At 40.7% G+C, this 21,635-nt stretch overlaps 1 protein-coding gene across 4 annotated transcripts in view; it reads right to left on the reverse strand.

Annotated features, from left to right (window-relative positions):
• Window positions 1–2,227: 2,227 nt before the first annotated feature.
• ahnak (AHNAK nucleoprotein) overlaps window positions 2,228–21,635 on the reverse strand; it is a 32,557-nt gene continuing 13,149 nt past the window's right edge. For 2 of the 4 annotated variants that reach the window (XM_086084633.1, XM_086084631.1), the window contains one exon: window positions 2,228–21,524. In XM_086084633.1, the coding sequence (XP_085940759.1) occupies window positions 3,069–21,524 (18,456 nt within the window). In that variant the 3' untranslated portion in view covers window positions 2,228–3,068. The remainder of the gene's footprint in view (window positions 21,525–21,635) is intronic. The other 2 variants (XM_086084634.1, XM_086084635.1) reach the window with 2 other exon arrangements.

A 21,635-nucleotide genomic window follows, 5' to 3' on the forward strand; every position in this document is an offset into this window, starting at 1 on the left:
TACACTGGTGTGCTAAAACCCATTGCCATCCAATATCTTCCTCCCCCCGGGATAGCATCATACTCATACACCTTGTCGGATACTTGGTAACGTGATCGGGGATCTGTTTTTTTCAATTACAATTTGGTAATGCTTTGCAGTCCAGTTTTCTGGGTAAAACGTGACCTTTCCAGACATCCCTTATCCTGGGCAGCAACTAAATAATTGTGGATGGACATGGAATGCCTAAAAGCACTGTTTTGGGCAGTGCATCATAATTGCTATTGATTTAAAAACTTCAGTGATGCTGATCGTGAAATCCTTGGAAAATGGTGAGATATTAGCTCTTATGAGCCATTTTTGTTGTCATTATAAACAAATCTACCTTTTAACATGCAACAAGAAACTGAAGAAGCAAAGGTGGTCTAAGATGTTTTTTTCTATGACTGTAGATGATATTGGTCGTATAGTTGATATGCCAGTCAGTCCAGCAATTAGAATGAACTTTTTCTATCAGTCAACAGATACATTTACATAACCACACAACCAGCAGTAATGATCAAAATGCCCCCATATGTTCTATTAACCCTCAAATAAATATTGAGTAATAATATACTATCTTACCTGAAAATGAATTCAAAGTGTGGAACAAACTTTTAGATGCAATACCCTCACAACTGTGCGGGACTCTTTGTCTTCTCTTTTAGCACACAAATGCTTGCCTCTCCAAAAAGGAAAGAGGGCGCTTTCCCCTCTCAAAGGAAGCAGTTCCTTCCTTCCTCTGCACTGAATCAACAACAATTGCCTTCAAGTCACTACAATCATACAAGGATTGCCCTGTATTTGAGGTGAAATGTTTCTTTCATTCAATGTTTTCATGTTCCAGAACATTACAGTATCAATATCAAACCAGGGTCGCCTGCAAAAACAAAACAAAACGACAGCCTCAACACAAGGAGGGACACACAGTATTTTGGGTTGAATAGTCATTTGAACCCGTTTCATAAAATAAACCACGGAACAAGAAACCCTTTGGACATCTAAACTAAAACTCAATTGAATATCTTTTCTTTTCTTTTTTGCATTTTGGACATTTTATTAATGCCCCAACAGTGAGCATTATTATACACTATCTGCGTTGGATTTAATTGATGTACTGCCTAATGTTGTGGACTGTATGTTGGTACCTCATTTTTGCCACTAGATGGCACATTTCCAAATTATAGCACATCAATGTCAGAGATGAGCATTGTTACTGTTTAGCCTACAATCTTATTCAATTCCGCATACTTCACTGCTTGGTCTCTTGACCACTTGATGGCGTCATAGAGTAAATGATACCTAATGAAGTGTCAGCACATGCACCGGCACAGTTGAGCGCAAGTGTTGATACTTCATGGGGCTTCATCTCACCATGACAAATTTGAGCTAAAACAGTGCTATAGGCCTACTGGGATATATAAGTATTTGTTTAAAATTATTTGTGGCTATTTTTGTGTGAACATTTTATGTAACAAAAGTACTAGTGGTATCGGTGCTTGGTATAGGTAATAGTGCCTACTCAAGAGTTGAGTACTCATACTGGTATCGGTTTGAAAAAAAAAAGTCTTATTAAACATACCTAATTTTAGACCATTGAAAACAGATTGACAATTACCAAATTATCTTGCAAAAATGATAAAAGGAGATTGGGGATTATTTACATAATAGTAATGACAAGAATAAAAACAATAATAATAATAAATACACGATTTCCCCCATAGTAAAAAACAACAACAGGCTCAGCAAAATAAATAAATAAATAAGATTCTTAAAATAAACTCAAAATTTTCAGTGACTCCATTGAGAGGAAGTCACAAAAACATTCCTTGGGGCTTTTGAATTAATGCATTGAACCAATGTAGCTTCAAACTTCACAAATTGGTCCGTCAGTCCCCTGACATCAATTGAGTGTAAATCAAAAGAGGCGATCATTTACTACATAGATTAGATAATAACATCATTACTTTTTTTTTGTTTAAAAAACGAATTTAGTTTACTGGGTATGTTGTGCGTTATTTGTTACCGCTTGCTCTCTAATGTGCAATATTTAAAAATATGTTTGAATTTAGTACACACTTTTTATTTATGAATCTGGATTTATTGTAATGAACACATTTTATCATGATTGCAATAAATTAGATGTGTGCCTTTAAACCATCATTGTGACAAATGGAGAAAATAAAGAAACAGTCATCACAAAATGACATACATTCTATACATTTTAATTAGTTTATCGGACAGAATGCACACAAAGGAAAATCAAACAAGTCATACTCTGCACATATCGGATCAAAACTCTCTGAATGAAGTTAAACACACCATCAATGACATTTATTATTTGTGACATTTAATGTTGTATGAAGGGTGCAAAAGATGACCAGGCAAACTGTACAATAAACAGGTTAGAACAAAAATAATAACAGATAAAGCACAAATGTGGACAGTCTTTCAAGGAAGGTGCACTGGAAAAGATATGAGTTTCTAAACATATTGACTTGTCTGTGCAATTATGATCTATAAAATAAAACATCGCCAAACTTGAGAACAGAGTATGTTATACAGGCCCAGCTTTAAGATGCAAAAATGATGACACAAAAATCAAAGCTTTAAACTAAAACTGGAAACTGTTTATATTTGTGTTTAGCAGTATAAATTGCATGTTCCTTCAAAATAACTACTTTAACTGCTCAGCGAAACAGACCCTGCATAAAATTATACCACACCCTTTCTGAACAACTTGTACTTGAATGAAGCAGGACACAAAAAAAAATACCGGTAATACATTGTTAGTGGGAAATTTGGCGAGATGTGATATTCTCAATAAATCTTGACTATGTACAGGCAAACAATATTACAATACATTTTATTTACAGTTTGATAGGGTCTTAAAGTATCCCCCTCCCCTTTCTATCACTGGTAAGATTAAAAATGAGATGACTGCATTTTCTCTATTTGCAAACTGAGGTTTGATAATAGTGTATGTCTGGTATCTCGTATATCTGGTTGGAGAGAAGCATTTTGGAGCTCGGGTTTAGGTCATCAACAATTTAATCATTTTTTGGTGATACAGACAGTTCAATTTTCGGGAACTTCAAACCACCCCTTGACCCACTATCACTGCTAGACGATGAGGACAATCTTGATTTGGGGGTGGCCAATGACACACCTGCACCGCCTTCCATTCCTGCTTCACTGCCTTCACCATATGTCACTTCATACGTGCCCTTTGACTTGGAACCAAAACCTCCAAAGGTGCCAAACTTCAACTTGCCTTTCTTTCCTTTGACCTTTGGTCCCTTTAGATCTAATGAAATGTCACTGCCCTCTGCTTCTAGGTGTCCTGAAGGAGAAACAACCGCAAGCCCACCCTCATCGCTGTAAGAGGAAGATCGATGTCTTGACTTCTTGAAAAGATCCAGTGACGCTGACTTACTTTTGGGCGAAACACTGAGTCCAGCATCACCCTCGAATTGTAATTTTCCTTCTCCACTATGTACACCGAAACCTTTAGAGCCCGCTCCCTTTCCACTGGTACTCAGTTCTACATCTGTTCCCCGAAGGTCCCCTGCACTCCTGCCCTTTGCTTTTGATTTGCCAAAAAAATTTGGTATCCTCATCCTTATCTTTCCTTCACTTTGCCTTATTTCTGGATTGGAAACTGCAATATCCGGTGAGCACTGAAGCTCTCCGCGAGCTGCAACATTCGTTGTAAGCTTTCCAGCACCCTCTTGGCCCTCAATCTGGGGCCGACTAAAACCAAATTGTGGTGACTTGATTTTGGGAAATGTCACTGTACCTTCAGGATATTGAAGGCCTCTAAATTTGCCGCCTGCGGGAGAAATTTCAATGTCTGGTATTCTGAAATGGGGAGTCTTTAATTTCACATCTGCGCCTTCGTAACTAATATTTGAACTGCTGGTAGCAGAGCCCTGTAACTCTCCAGTAGGGGATTTCAACTCCTCAGAAAAAGATCCATCACCTTTGACTTTTGGGGATTTGATATCGAGTTCGACATCGGGAAATTGAAGTTTACCAAAAATAGGCTTTTTCACTTTTGATCTTTGGACATGAATATTAGATGTTCCTTCTGTCACATCAACTGTAGGCATCTCTGCGTCAAATTCTGTCTTCTTGGCCTTTCCTGTCACTTTAGGAATTTTAAATTTACCCCTCTTCCCCTTCATGCTGACATCTATATCAGGATATGACAAATCACCTTTCATTTTTGAACTTTCAAATGCACCTGTTGGACCCTTAAATTTTGGACCTTTGATATCCAATTCTGGTGCTTCTATGTCACCTTTTAGGCCAGAACTTGCCAAATTTAAATCAACTTTTGGCATGGAGATGCTTGGGCCAGTGATTTTTGGCATATTTAATTTTGGTCCCCTGATATTACCACTGGAACTATCAATGTTAATGTCTTGTCCGTCAACATGGAATTTGGGGCCTTTAATATCACCTTTTGGGAGACTAACATCAACTTCTGGACCTTTAATGCCAACCTCAGGGACTGTGAAATCAATGTTAGATTTGGGAATGTTGATGTCAATGTCAGTGCTCTCCAGTTTTGGACCTTTGAAACCAAACTGAGGCATTTTTAATCTAGGAATTTCAAATCCACCCATAGAGCCCTTAATGTCAACATTTGGATCGTTGATATACATTCCTGGGGCTTTGATCTCTCCTTCTAAATTAGGTACTGCCAAATCGATATCGCCTTGGACTTTTGGACCTTTCAAATTAAAATCAGGCATGGAGATGTTTGATCCAGAAATTTTGGGCATCTTTAATTTAAGTCCCTTGATCTTTCCACTTGGACTGTCAATGTTAATGTCCGGTACTTCACCTTCCAATTTTGGGCCCTGAATGTTCAAATCAGCTTTGGGAAGATTTACTTTAACTTCTGGTCCTTGGAAATTGCCCTCAGGGACTTTGACATCAATATTGGCCTTGCGAAGGCTGATGTCAGTGTCAGGGCTCTCCAGTTTTGAACCTTTGAAGCCAAATTGCGGCATTTTTAATCTAGGAATTTCAAATCCACCCTTAATGTCAACATTTGGATCTTTCATACCCATTCCTGGGGCTTTTATCTCTGCCTCAATATTAGGTACTGCCAAATCTATGTCACCTTTGACATTTGGACCTTTCATGTTGAAGTCAGGCATGGAGAGGTTTGATCCAGAGATTTTTGGCATCTTGAATTTAGGTCCCTTGATCTTTCCACTGGCACTGTCAATGTCAACATCTGGTATGTCACTTTCCAATTTTGGGCCCTGAATGTTCAAATCTGCTTTGGGAAGATTTACTTCAACTTCTGGGACTTTGACATCAATGTTGGCCTTGGGAAGTTGGATGTCAATGTCAGGGCTCTCAAGGTTCGGACCTTTAATGCCAAATCCTGGCATTTTGATTTTTGGCATTTCAAATCCAGTCTTGGGGCCCTTAAAGTCAACTTTTGGGCCTTTGATGTCCATTTGTGGCGCTTCAATTTCTCCCTCAGTATTTGGTACTGATATATCAACATCACCTTTGAGTTTAGGACTAGTCAGGTGAAAATCCACATCAGGCATTGAAATGTTGGGTCCCGAGAGTTTTGGCATCTTGAATTTTGGTCCCTTGATCTTACCACTAGGACTGTCAATGTCAACACCTGGCCCTTTAATGTCAACCTCAGGCACATCAATTCTAGTCTTGGACATGGTTATGTCAATGTCAGGGCTCTCAAGGTTCGGACCTTTAATGCCAAATCCTGGCATTTTCATTTTTGGCATTTCAAATCCACTGTTGGGTCCCTTAATGTCAATTTTGGGGCCTTTAAGTTCAATTTGTGGTGCTTTTATATCACCTTCAACATGTGGTAGTCCCACGTCTACATCACCTTTAAATTTAGGGCCTTCTGGAAAATGTATTTCTCCACTACCCTTGGTCAGATTAAGATCAGCTCCTGGAATTTCAACCTTAGGAAAATTGAAGCCAAATTTTGGTATCTTAAATTTGGATCCTTTTATTTTGGGGCCTGTTACATCAATGTCTGCCTCCAGTCCTTCAATACTACCAGTCTTCCCTGTGATGTTTATATTTCCTTGTGTCTGTTTTAGATCAAATTCTGGGTTCTTTACCTTCGGGCCCTTGAATCCAAACTTGGGCATTTTGAATTTAGATTTCTTAGTGCTGATTTCTGGAACGTCAACATCCACATCAAGCTCAGCTTTTGGCAAATGAATGTTTCCTTCACCACCCTTTAATTTGGGAACACCTCCTTTAATATCTCCCTCGATAGTTGGTAAAGAAACATCAATATCACCTTTAACTTCAGGGCCTTTCACATTAAGACCCAGATTTGGCATGGTGACATTTGGTCCTGAAATTTTGGGCATTTTAAATGTAGGTCCCTTGACCTTCCAACCAGGACTGCCAATGTCAACATCTGGTACTTCAACATCGAGATCTGGACCCTTAATTGTTACATCAGTTTTGGGAAGAGTGACATCAACACCAGGGACCTTGACATCAATATTGGCCTTTGGAAGGTTGATGTCAACATCAGGACCCTCCAATTTTGGGCCCTTGAAGCCAAAATCAGGCATACTGATTTTTGGCATTTGAAATCCAGTCTTGGGACCTTTAATGTCAACTTTAGGGCCTTTGATGTCCACTTCTGGCGCTTTAAAATCACCTTCCATATTTGGTACTGACACATCAACATCACCTTTGACTTTAGGGCCTTTTAGATGGAAATCCAAACTTGGCATGTTAATATTTGGACCTGAGATGTTTGGCATCTTCAATTTTGGACCCTTTATCTTCCAACCTGGACTGCCGATGTCAACATCTGGTACTTCAACATCTATATTAGGACCCTTGAAGTCTACATCAGTTTTGGGAAGACTGACATCAACTCCAGGGGCTTTAATGTCAATATTAGTTTTGGGAAGGTTGATGTCAACATCTGGACCCTGCAGTTTTGGACCACTAAAGCCAAATTCTGGCATACTGATTTTTGGCATTTGAAAGCCAGTCTTGGGGCCTTTAATGTCAACCTTTGGACCTTTGATGTCCACGTCTGGTGCTGTAATATTGCCCTCGATATTTGGTAGTGACGCGTCAACATCACCTTTGATATTAGGAGCTTTAACATTGAAATCCAGATTTGGTATGTTTATATTTGGACCCGAGATGTTTGGCATCTTCAATTTAGGCCCTTTGATCTTCCAACCTGGACTGCCGATGTCAACATCTGGTACTTCAACGTCAATATTTGGACCCTTGATGTCAAAATCCGTTTTGGGAAGGTTGATGTCAATGTCAGGACCCTCCAATTTTGGGCCCTTGAAGCCAAAATCAGGCATACTGATTTTTGGCATTTGAAATCCAGTCTTGGGACCTTTAATGTCAACTTTTGGGCCTTTGATGTCCACTTCTGGTGCTGTAATATTGCCCTCGATATTTGGTAGTGACGCGTCAACATCACCTTTGACTTTAGGACCTTTTAGATGGAAATCCAAACTTGGCATGTTAAGATTTGGACCTGAGATGTTTGGCATCTTCAATTTTGGTCCTTTGATCTTCCAACCTGGACTGCCGATGTCAACATCTGGTACTTCAACATCTATATTAGGACCCTTGAAGTCTACATCAGTTTTGGGTAGACTGACATCAACTTCAGGGACCTTGACATCAATATTGGCCTTTGGAAGGTTGAAGTCAACATCAGGACCCTCCAGGTTTGGACCTTTAAAGCCAAATTTTGGCATACTGATTTTGGGCATTTCAAATCCAGCCTTGGGGCCTTTAATGTCAACTTTAGGGCCTTTGATGTCCACTTCTGGCGCTTTAATATCACCTTCAATATTTGGTACTGACACATCAACATCACCTTTGACTTTAGGACCTTTTAGATGGAAATCCAAACTTGGCATGTTAATATTTGGACCTGAAATGTTTGGCATCTTCAATTTTGGTCCTTTGATCTTCCAACCTGGACTGCCGATGTCAACATCTGGTACTTCAACATCTATATTAGGACCCTTGAAGTCTACATCAGTTTTGGGAAGACTGACATCAACTCCAGGGACCTTGACATCAATATTGGCCTTTGGAAGGTTGAAGTCAACATCAGGACCCTCCAGTTTTGGACCTTTAACGCCAAATTTTGGCATACTGAATTTTGGCATTTCAAATCCAGCCTTGGGGCCTTTAATGTCAACCTTTGGACCTTTGATGTCCACGTCTGGTGCTGTAATATTGCCCTCGATATTTGGTAGTGACGCGTCAACATCACCTTTGATATTAGGAGCTTTAACATTGAAATCCAGATTTGGTATGTTTATATTTGGACCCGAGATGTTTGGCATCTTCAATTTAGGCCCTTTGATCTTCCAACCTGGACTGCCGATGTCAACATCTGGTACTTCAACGTCAATATTTGGACCCTTGATGTCAAAATCAGTTTTGGGAAGGTTGATGTCAATGTCAGGACCCTCCAATTTTGGGCCCTTGAAGCCAAAATCAGGCATACTGATTTTTGGCATTTGAAATCCAGTCTTGGGACCTTTAATGTCAACTTTTGGGCCTTTGATGTCCACTTCTGGTGCTGTAATATTGCCCTCGATATTTGGTAGTGACGCGTCAACATCACCTTTGACTTTAGGACCTTTTAGATGGAAATCCAAACTTGGCATGTTAAGATTTGGACCTGAGATGTTTGGCATCTTCAATTTTGGTCCTTTGATCTTCCAACCTGGACTGCCGATGTCAACATCTGGTACTTCAACATCTATATTAGGACCCTTGAAGTCTACATCAGTTTTGGGAAGACTGACATCAACTCCAGGGACCTTGACATCAATATTGGCCTTTGGAAGGTTGAAGTCAACATCAGGACCCTCCAGTTTTGGACCTTTAACGCCAAATTTTGGCATACTGAATTTTGGCATTTCAAATCCAGCCTTGGGGCCTTTAATGTCAACTTTAGGGCCTTTGATGTCCACTTCTGGCGCTTTAATATCACCTTCAATATTTGGTACTGACACATCAACATCACCTTTGACTTTAGGACCTTTTAGATGGAAATCCAAACTTGGCATGTTAAGATTTGGACCTGAGATGTTTGGCATCTTCAATTTAGGTCCTTTGATCTTCCAACCTGGACTGCCGATGTCAACATCTGGTACTTCAACATCTATATCAGGACCCTTGAAGTCTAAATCAGTTTTGGGTAGACTGACATCAACTTCAGGGACCTTGACATCAATATTGGCCTTTGGAAGGTTGAAGTCAACATCAGGACCCTCCAGGTTTGGACCTTTAAAGCCAAATTCTGGCATTTTGATTTTGGGCATTTCAAATCCAGTCTTGGGGCCTTTAATGTCAACTTTTGGACCTTTGATGTCCACTTCTGGCGCTTTAAAATCACCTTCCATATTTGGTACTGACACATCAACATCACTTTTGACTTTAGGACCCTTTAGATGGAAATCCAAACTTGGCATGTTAATATTTGGGCCTGAGATGTTTGGCATCTTCAATTTTGGTCCCTTGATCTTCCAACCTGGACTTCCAATGTCAACTTCTGGCACTTCAATGTCAAGATCTGGACCCTTGATGTCTACATCAGTTTTGGGAAGGTTGATGTCAATGTCATGACCCTCCATTTTTGGACCTTTAAAGCTAAAATCTGGCATACTGATTTTTGGCATTTCAAATCCAGTTCTGGGGCCCTTAATATCAACTTTGGGGCCTTTGATGTCCACTTCTGGAGCTTTAATATCTCCCTTCATATTTGGTACTGACACATCAACGTCACCTTTGAGTTTGGGGCCTTTAACATGGAAATCGACATCAGGCATGGAAATGCTAGGTCCTGAGATTTTTGGCATCTGGAATTTCGGTCCTCTGATTTTACCACTTGGACTGTCAATATCAACATCTGGTCCTTGTATGTCCAAGTCAGCACTCTTAAATTTCAAATCAGCTTTCGGAAGACTGACATTCACTTCAGGCCCCTGAGTGTCTAGCCCCGAGGCCTTGATGTCTATATTAGCCTTGGGGGTTTTTATGTCAATATCAGGACCTTCCAGTTTTTTACTTCTAAAGCCGAAGTCTGGCATTTTAAACTTCGGTAATCCAAAACCACTCTTTGATCCCTTCATTTCAATTTTGGGACCTTTAATATCAATGTCTGGAGTTTTTATTTCTCCCTCCATACTTGGTAGTGATACATCGTCACTTTTAAGTTTCGGGCTTTTAAGGTGGAAATCCACATCAGGCATTGAGATGCTTGGCCCTGAGATCTTAGGCATTTTGAATTTTGGTCCCTTGATTTTACCACTGGGAATGTCAATGCCAAGGTCTGGTCCTTCAATGTCTGTATTCAGATCTCTAATATCCAGATCAGCTTTTGGGAGATCAACATCAACCTCTGGCCCTTGCAGTTCAACCTCTGGGACCTTGAAGTCAATATTAGTCTTGGGAAGGTTGATGTCGACATCAGGACCCTCCAGTTTTGAGCCTTTGAATCCAAATTTTGGCATACTGATTTTTGGCATTTCAAATCCAGTCTTGGGACCTTTAATGTCAACTTTTGGGCCTTTGATGTCAACTTCTGGTGCTGTAATATTGCCCTCGATATTTGGTAGTGACGCGTCAACATCACCTTTGACTTTAGGACCTTTTAGATGGAAATCCAAACTTGGCATGTTAATATTTGGACCTGAGATGTTTGGCATGTTCAATTTAGGCCCTTTGATTTTCCAACCTGGACTACCGATGTCAACATCTGGTACTTCAACGTCAAAATCTGGACCTTTGATTGCAACATCAGTTTTGGGGAGACTGACATCAACTCCAGGGACCTTGACATCAATATTGGCCTTTGGAAGGTTGAAGTCAACATCAGGACCCTCCAGGTTTGGACCTTTAAAGCCAAATTTTGGCATACTGATTTTGGGCATTTCAAATCCAGCCTTGGGGCCTTTAATGTCAACTTTAGGGCCTTTGATGTCCACTTCTGGCGCTTTAATATCACCTTCAATATTTGGTACTGACACATCAACATCACCTTTGACTTTAGGACCTTTTAGATGGAAATCCAAACTTGGCATGTTAATATTTGGACCTGAGATGTTTGGCATCTTCAATTTTGGTCCTTTGATCTTCCAACCTGGACTACCGATGTCAACATCTGGTACTTCAACGTCAAAATCTGGACCTTTGATTGCAACATCAGTTTTGGGGAGACTGACATCAACTTCAGGGACCTTGACATCAATATTGGCCTTTGGAAGGTTGAAGTCAACATCAGGACCCTCCAGTTTTGGACCTTTAACGCCAAATTTTGGCATACTGATTTTTGGCATTTCAAATCCAGTCTTGGGGCCTTTAATGTCAACTTTTGGACCTTTGATGTCCACTTCTGGCGCTTTAAAATCACCTTCCATATTTGGTACTGACACATCAACATCACCTTTGACTTTAGGACCTTTTAGATGGAAATCCAAACTTGGCATGTTAAGATTTGGACCTGAGATGTTTGGCATCTTCAATTTTGGTCCTTTGATCTTCCAACCTGGACTGCCGATGTCAACATCTGGTACTTCAACATCTATATTAGGACCCTTGAAGTCTACATCAGTTTTGGGTAGACTGACATCAACTCCAGGGACCTTGACATCAATATTGGCCTTTGGAAGGTTGAAGTCAACATCAGGACCCTCCAGGTTTGGACTTTTAAAGCCAAATTTTGGCATACTGATTTTGGGCATTTCAAATCCAGTCTTGGGGCCTTTAATGTCAACTTTAGGGCCTTTGATGTCCACTTCTGGCGCTTTAATATCACCTTCAATATTTGGTACTGACACATCAACATCACCTTTGACTTTAGGACCTTTTAGATGGAAATCCAAACTTGGCATGTTAATATTTGGACCTGAGATGTTTGGCATCTTCAATTTTGGTCCTTTGATCTTCCAACCTGGACTGCCGATGTCAACATCTGGTACTTCAACGTCAAAATCTGGACCTTTGATTGCAACATCAGTTTTGGGGAGACTGACATCAACTTCAGGGACCTTGACATCAATATTGGCCTTTGGAAGGTTGAAGTCAACATCAGGACCCTCCAGTTTTGGACCTTTAACGCCAAATTTTGGCATACTGATTTTTGGCATTTCAAATCCAGTCTTGGGGCCTTTAATGTCAACTTTTGGACCTTTGATGTCTACTTCTGGCGCTTTAAAATCACCTTCCATATTTGGTACTGACACATCAACATCACCTTTGACTTTAGGACCTTTTAGATGGAAATCCAAACTTGGCATGTTAAGATTTGGACCTGAGATGTTTGGCATCTTCAATTTTGGTCCTTTGATCTTCCAACCTGGACTGCCGATGTCAACATCTGGTACTTCAACATCTATATCAGGACCCTTGAAGTCTAAATCAGTTTTGGGTAGACTGACATCAACTCCAGGGACCTTGACATCAATATTGGCCTTTGGAAGGTTGAAGTCAACATCAGGACCCTCTAGTTTTGGACCTTTAACACCAAATTTTGGCATACTGATTTTGGGCATTTCAAATCCAGTCTTGGGGCCTTTAATGTCAACTTTAGGGCCTTTGATGTCCACTTCTGGCGCTTTAATATCACCTTCAATATTTGGTACTGACATATCAACATCACCTTTGACTTTAGGACCTTTTAGATGGAAATCCAAACTTGGCATGTTAATATTTGGACCTGAGATGTTTGGCATCTTCAATTTTGGCCCTTTGATCTTCCAACCTGGACTGCCGATGTCAACATCTGGTACTTCAACGTCAAAATCTGGACCTTTGATTGCAACATCAGTTTTGGGGAGACTGACATCAACTCCAGGGACCTTGACATCAATATTGGCCTTTGGAAGGTTGAAGTCAACATCAGGACCCTCCAGGTTTGGACCTTTAAAGCCAAATTCTGGCATTTTGATTTTGGGCATTTCAAATCCAGTCTTGGGGCCTTTAATGTCAACTTTTGGGCCTTTAATGTCAACTTTTGAGCCTTTGATGTCCACTTCTGGTGCTGTAATATTGCCCTCAATATTTGGTATAGAAACATCAGCATCACCTTTGAGTTTAGGACTTTTTAGATGGAAATCCACACTTGGCATGTTAATATTTGGGCCTGAGATGTTTGGCATCTTAAATTTTGGTCCCTTGATCTTCCAACCTGGACTTCCAATGTCAACTTCTGGTACGTCAATGTCAAGATCTGGGCCCTTGATGTCTACATCAGTTTTGGGAAGGTTGATGTCAATGTCATGACCCTCCATTTTTGGACCTTTAAAGTTAAAATCTGGCATACTGATTTTTGGCATTTCAAATCCAGTTCTGGGGCCCTTAATGTCAACTTTAGGGCCTTTGATATCCACTTCTGGAGCTTTAAAATCTCCTTTAACATCTGGTACTGACACGTCAACATCACCTTTGAGTTTGTGGCCTTTCAGATGGAAATCCACATCAGGCATGGAGATGCTTGGCAACTTGAATTTTGGTCCCTTGATCTTTCCACTGGGACTGTCTATTTCAAAATCTGGTCCTTTGATGTCCATATTTAGATCTTTGACATCCAAATCAGCTTTTGGAAGATTTACATTCACTTCTGGGCCCTTAAGTTCAGCATCAGGTACTTTGACGTCAATGTTGGCCTTGGGAAGGTTGACGTGAACATCAGGAGCTTCCAGTTTTGGACTTTTGAAGCCAAATTTTGGAAAACTGATTTTTGGCATTTGAAATCCAGTCTTGGGACCTTTAATGTCAACTTTTGGACCTTTGATGTCTATTTCAGTTTTGGGAAGACTGACATCAACTTCAGGGACCTTGATGTCAACATTAGCCTTGGGAAGGTTGATGTCAAAATCAGGACCCTCTAGATTTGGACCTTTAACGCCAAATTTTGGCATACTGATTTTTGGCATTTCAAATCCACTCTTTGGGCCTTTAATGTCAACCTTTGGACCTTTGATGTCCACTTTTGGCGCTTTAATATCACCTTCAATATTTGGTACTGACACATCAACATCACCTTTGACTTTAGGACCTTTTAGATGGAAATCCAAACTTGGCATGTTAAGATTTGGACCTGAGATGTTTGGCATTTTCAATTTTGGTCCTTTGATCTTCCAACCTGGACTGCCGATGTCAACATCTGGTACTTCAACATCTATATTAGGACCCTTGAAGTCTACATCAGTTTTGGGTAGACTGACATCAACTTCAGGGACCTTGACATCAATATTGGCCTTTGGAAGGTTGAAGTCAACATCAGGACCCTCCAGGTTTGGACCTTTTAAGCCAAATTTTGGCATACTGATTTTGGGCATTTCAAATCCAGCCTTGGGGCCTTTAATGTCAACTTTAGGGCCTTTGATGTCCACTTCTGGCGCTTTAATATCACCTTCAATATTTGGTACTGACACATCAACATCACCTTTGACTTTAGGACCTTTTAGATGGAAATCCAAACTTGGCATGTTAATATTTGGACCTGAGATGTTTGGCATCTTCAATTTTGGTCCTTTGATCTTCCAACCTGGACTGCCGATGTCAACATCTGGTACTTCAACATCTATATTAGGACCCTTGAAGTCTACATCAGTTTTGGGTAGACTGGCATCAACTTCAGGGACCTTGACATCAATATTGGCCTTTGGAAGGTTGAAGTCAACATCAGGACCCTCCAGGTTTGGACCTTTAAAGCCAAATTTTGGCATACTGATTTTGGGCATTTCAAATCCAGCCTTGGGGCCTTTAATGTCAACTTTAGGGCCTTTGATGTCCACTTCTGGCGCTTTAATATCACCTTCAATATTTGGTACTGACACATCAACATCACCTTTGACTTTAGGACCTTTTAGATGGAAATCCAAACTTGGCATGTTAATATTTGGACCTGAGATGTTTGGCATCTTCAATTTTGGTCCTTTGATCTTCCAACCTGGACTGCCGATGTCAACATCTGGTACTTCAACATCTATATTAGGACCCTTGAAGTCTACATCAGTTTTGGGTAGACTGGCATCAACTTCAGGGACCTTGACATCAATATTGGCCTTTGGAAGGTTGAAGTCAACATCAGGACCCTCCAGGTTTGGACCTTTAAAGCCAAATTTTGGCATACTGATTTTGGGCATTTCAAATCCAGCCTTGGGGCCTTTAATGTCAACTTTAGGGCCTTTGATGTCCACTTCTGGCGCTTTAATATCACCTTCAATATTTGGTACTGACACATTAACATCACCTTTGACTTTAGGACCTTTTAGATGGAAATCCAAACTTGGCATGTTAATATTTGGACCTGAGATGTTTGGCATCTTCAATTTAGGTCCTTTGATCTTCCAACCTGGACTGCCGATGTCAACATCTGGTACTTCAACATCTATATCAGGACCCTTGAAGTCTAAATCAGTTTTGGGTAGACTGACATCAACTTCAGGGACCTTGACATCAATATTGGCCTTTGGAAGGTTGAAGTCAACATCAGGACCCTCCAGTTTTGGACCTTTAACGCCAAATTTTGGCATACTGAATTTTGGCATTTCAAATCCAGCCTTGGGGCCTTTAATGTCAACTTTAGGGCCTTTGATGTCCACTTCTGGCGCTTTAAAATCACCTTCCATATTTGGTACTGACACATCAACATCACCTTTGACTTTAGGGCCTTTTAGATGGAAATCCAAACTTGGCATGTTAATATTTGGACCTGAGATGTTTGGCATCTTCAATTTTGGACCCTTTATCTTCCAACCTGGACTGCCGATGTCAACATCTGGTACTTCAACATCTATATTAGGACCCTTGAAGTCGACATCAGTTTTGGGAAGACTGACATCAACTTCAGGGACCTTGATGTCAACATTAGCCTTGGGAATGTTGATGTCAACATCAGGACCCTCTAGTTTTGGACCTTTAACACCAAATTTTGGCATACTGATTTTTGGCATTTCAAATCCAGTCTTGGGGCCTTTAATGTCAACTTTAGGGCCTTTGATGTCCACTTCTGGCGCTTTAATATCACCTTCAATATTTGGTACTGACACATCAACATCACCTTTGACTTTAGGACCTTTTAGATGGAAATCCAAACTTGGCATGTTAATATTTGGACCTGAGATGTTTGGCATCTTCAATTTTGGTCCTTTGATCTTCCAACCTGGACTGCCGATGTCAACATCTGGTACTTCAACATCTATATTAGGACCCTTGAAATCTACATCAGTTTTGGGTAGACTGACATCAACTCCAGGGACCTTGACATCAATATTGGCCTTTGGAAGGTTGAAGTCAACATCAGGACCCTCCAGGTTTGGACTTTTAAAGCCAAATTTTGGCATACTGATTTTGGGCATTTCAAATCCAGTCTTGGGGCCTTTAATGTCAACTTTAGGGCCTTTGATGTCCACTTCTGGCGCTTTAATATCACCTTCAATATTTGGTACTGACACATCAACATCACCTTTGACTTTAGGACCTTTTAGATGGAAATCCAAACTTGGCATGTTAAGATTTGGACCTGAGATGTTTGGCATCTTCAATTTTGGTCCTTTGATCTTCCAACCTGGACTGCCGATGTCAACATCTGGTACTTCAACGTCAAAATCTGGACCTTTGATTGCAACATCAGTTTTGGGGAGACTGACATCAACTTCAGGGACCTTGACATCAATATTGGCCTTTGGAAGGTTGAAGTCAACATCAGGACCCTCTAGTTTTGGACCTTTAACGCCAAATTTTGGCATACTGATTTTGGGCATTTCAAATCCAGTCTTGGGGCCTTTAATGTCAACTTTAGGGCCTTTGATGTCCACTTCTGGCGCTTTAATATCACCTTCAATATTTGGTACTGACGCATCAACATCACCTTTGACTTTAGGACCTTTTAGATGGAAATCCAAGCTTGGCATGTTAATATTTGGACCTGAGATGTTTGGCATCTTCAATTTTGGACCCTTTATCTTCCAACCTGGACTACCGATGTCAACATCTGGTACTTCAACATCTATATTAGGACCCTTCAAGTCTACATCAGTTTTGGGTAGAGTGACATCAACCTCAGGGGCTTTAATGTCAATATTAGTTTTGGGAAGGTTGATGTCAACATCTGGACCGTGCAATTTTGGACCACTAAAGCCAAATTCTGGCATACTGATTTTTGGCATTTGAAATCCAGTCTTGGGACCTTTAATGTCAACTTTTGGACCTTTGATGTCTATTTCAGTTTTGGGAAGACTGACATCAACTTCAGGGACCTTGATGTCAACATTAGCCTTGGGAATGTTGATGTCAACATCAGGACCCTCCAGGTTTGGACCTTTAAAGCCAAATTTTGGCATACTGATTTTGGGCATTTCAAATCCAGCCTTGGGGCCTTTAATGTCAACTTTAGGGCCTTTGATGACCACTTCTGGCGCTTTAATATCACCTTCAATATTTGGTACTGACACATCAACATCACCTTTGACTTTAGGACCTTTTCGATGGAAATCCAAACTTGGCATGTTAAGATTTGGACCTGAGATGTTTGGCATCTTCAATTTTGGTCCTTTGATCTTCCAACCTGGACTGCCGATGTCAACATCTGGTACTTCAACATCTATATTAGGACCCTTGATGTTTAAATCCGTTTTGGGAAGACTGACATCAACTTCAGGGACCTTGACGTCAATATTAGCCTTGGGAAGGTTGATGTCAACGTCAGGACCCTCCAATTTTGGGCCTTTAAATCCAAATTCTGGCATTTTGATTTTAGGCATTTCAAATCCAGCCTTGGGGCCTTTAAAGTCAACTTTTGGGCCTTTGAAGTCCACTTCCGGTGCTGTAATATTGCCCCCAATATTTGGTATAGAAACATCACCTTTGATATCCGGAGCTTCAACATTGAAATCTAGATTTGGCATCTTTATACTTGGGCCTGATATTTTTGGCATCTTCACTTTTGGTCCCTTGATCTTCCAACTTGGACCACCAATGTCAACATCTGGTACTTCAACATCGAAATCTGGACCCTTTATGTCTACATCAGTTTTGGGAAGACTGACATCAACTTCAGGGACCTTGACATCTATATTGGCCGTTGGTGGGTTGATGTCAACATCAGGACCCTCCAGTTTTGAGCCTTTGAATCCAAATTTTGGCATACTGATTTTTGGCATTTCAAATCCAGTCTTGGGACCTTTAATGTCAACTTTTGGGCCTTTGATGTCCACTTCTGGTGCTGTAATATTGCCCTCGATATTTGGTAGTGACGCGTCAACATCACCTTTGACTTTAGGACCTTTTAGATTGAAATCCAAACTTGGCATGTTAATATTTGGACCTGAGATGTTTGGCATGTTCAATTTAGGCCCTTTGATTTTCCAACCTGGACTGCCGATGTCAACATTTGGTACTTTAACATCTATTTTAGGACCCTTGATGTCTACATCAGTTTTGGGGACACTGACATCAACTTTAGGGGCTTTAATGTCAATATTAGCCTTGGGAAGGTTGATGTCAACATCTGGACCCTCCAGGTTTGGACCACTAAAACCAAATTCTGGCATACTGATTTTTGACATTTCAAATCCAGTCTTGGGGCCTTTAATGTCAAATTTTGGGCCTTTGATGTCCACTTCTGGCGCTGCAATATTGCCCTCGATATTTGGTACTGACATTTCAGCACCACCTTTGATTTCTGCAGATTTAACATTAAAATCCAGAGTAGGCATGTTTATACTTGGGCCTGATATTTTTGGCATCTTCAGTTTTGGTCCCTTGATCTTAAGACCTGGACCGCCAATGTCAACATCTGGTACTTCAACATCTAAAGCTGGACCCTTTATGTCTACATCGGTTTTGGGGAGACTGACATCAACACCAGGGACCTTGACATCAATATTAGCCTTGGGAAGGTTGACGTCAACATCATGGCCCTGCAGTTTTGGCCCTTTAATGCCAAATTCTGGCATACTGATTTTTGGCATTTCAAAGCCAGATCTGGTGCCTTTAATGTCAACTTTTGGGCCTTTAATATCACCTTCAATATTTGGTACAGAAACATCAACTTCACCTTTGACTTTAGGACCTTTTAGATGGAAATCCATACTTGGCATGTTAATACTTGGACCTGAGATGTTTGGCATCTTTACTTTTGGTCCTTTGATTTTCCAACCTGGACTGCCGATGTCAACATCTGGTACTTCAACATCTATATCAGGACCCTTGAAGTCTAAATCAGTTTTGGGTAGACTGACATCAACTTCAGGGACCTTGACATCAATATTGGCCTTTGGAAGGTTGAAGTCAACATCAGAACCGTCCAGTGTTGGACCTTTGATGCCAAAATCTGGCATACTGATTTTTGGCATTTCAAATCCAGTCTTGGGGCCTTTAATGTCAACTTTCGGGCGTTTGATGTCCACTTCCGGTGTTGTGATATTGCCCTCCATATTCGGTAATGACATATCAACTTTGCCTTTGATTTTAGGAGCTTTAACATTGACATCCAGATTTGGCTTGTTTGTACTTGGGCCTGATAGTTTTGGCATCTTCACTTTTGGTCCCTTTATCTTAAGACCTGGACCGCCAATGTTAACATCTGGTACTTCAACATCTAAATCAGGGACCTCGATGTCTACATCAGTTTTGGGGAGACCAACATCAAATTCAGGACCCTCCAGTTTTGAACCTTTAATGCCAAATTCTGGCATATTCATTTTGGGCATTTCAAATCTAGTCTTGGGGCCTTTAAAGTCAACTTTTGGGCCTTTCATGGCCACTTCTGGCGCTTTAATATCACCTTCAATATTTGGTACTGACACATCAACATCACCTTTGACTTTAGGACCTTTTAGATGTAAATCCAAACTTGGCATATTGATATTTGGACCTGAGATGTTTGGCGTCTTCAATTTAGGCCCCTTTATCTTCCAACCTGGACTGCCGATGTCAACATCTGGTACTTCAACATCTATATTAGGACCCTTGATGTCTAAATCAGATTTGGGAAGACTGACATCAACTTCAGGGACCTTGACGTCAATATTAGCCTTGGGAAGGTTGATGTCAACATCAGAACCCTCCAATTTTGGGCCTTTAAAACCAAATTCTGACATTTTGATTTTGGGCATTTCAAATCCAGCCTTGGGGCCTTTAATGTCAAATTTTGGGCCTTTGATGTACATTTCTTGTGTTTTTATATCTCCTTTTATATTTGGTACTGATACGTCAGCATTTCCTTTGACTTTCGGACCTTTCAAATGTAAATCAACCTCTGGTCCTGAGATGTTTGGCATTTTCAATTCTGGTCCCTTGATGTTGCTGCTGGTACTGCCAATGTGACCTCCCTCTGTAGAGTGTACAGACAAATCAGGGCCCTGAAGATACAAATCTTTTGGGGGAATTACATCAACTTTAGGACCTTGAATGTCAACCTCAGGGATCTTGATGCCAATATTAGTCTTGGGAAGTTTGCTGCCAAAGTCAGAAGTCTCCAGTGCTGGTCCCTTGCCACCCGGAGAAACCTTTATGTCAACTTTGGGAATATTTTTACTCATTTTTGTGCCTTCTCCTTTTAGTCTTTCAGTGTTTACCTCTGGACCCTGGATTACCACGTCTGGTATTTTTACATTCCCATCCATCTCTGGAGTTGACATGTTAAATTTTCCTTTTATTTGTGAGCCTGTCTGACTTATCTTAATTTCAGGAGTTTTTGCATCAAAATTTGAACCTTTTGTTACAAGTGATGTTATATTTATTTGAGGCATTTTGGAATCCCCTTCTTTCTGCTCAAGAGTTATGTCTGGGCCGTAAACATACTTTTTTGTTTGAATGTTGACGTTCGTATTTGTGGAAGGACCTTTCGATTCACTTCCAGCATCTGGATAACCGCCGCTCAGTGAGATGTTTGGAATATGAATGGAGCTGGAATCCTTTGCATGTGGATGACTAACAGTAATTTCAGGTACCTTCATCTTTGCTCCCTCACCCTCTCGTGTTTTATCTATGGATGTCACAAAACGTCCTTTTTCTGGTGCAGACACACAAATTGACCCTCCATTGTCATTATCGGTTCTAAATACCTCACTACCTTCTTTTCCTCCCATGGAAACATGCCTACTACCAGTGTTTGAACTTTCCTTTAGCTTGTAAGAAACATTACCCATGTCGAAAGCTCCTCCTTCAGCTCCCACTTTACCTGAAGGGCTGCCATGTGAGATTCTCATTCCTAGAGAGCCATCCCCTGACTCTTGCCTTTGACCCTTGAAATCTGGGCTTGAAAGCTCAAGTTGCTCACTTGTGCCCATCGGCATATCCACAGTGTAGGTGGTGATACGGCGGGTGACAGTTGTAATTGTGCTGCCGTCGCTACTTGTGCTGCTATGCCGCTCCGTGCGCACATCTACGCCTTCAGCAAGGTCTTCAGATTTGAGCCTCGGTTTGATCTTCTTTGTGTAAATCCTTTTATAGTCCTCATCATCCCCACTCTGTTCAAAGACAAATACAAGGCATACGGCATTGAAATAGTACTAATGTGGGTATTACATAATGGCAAAGAAGGATTTTGATGTACTACATTATTGATCAATACCGTAAAC

Source organism: Leptonotus elevatus, chromosome 9 (genome assembly GCF_054856555.1).
Source record: "Leptonotus elevatus isolate MCC_2025b chromosome 9, RoL_Lele_1.0, whole genome shotgun sequence".
Classification (NCBI taxonomy): domain Eukaryota; kingdom Metazoa; phylum Chordata; class Actinopteri; order Syngnathiformes; family Syngnathidae; genus Leptonotus; species Leptonotus elevatus.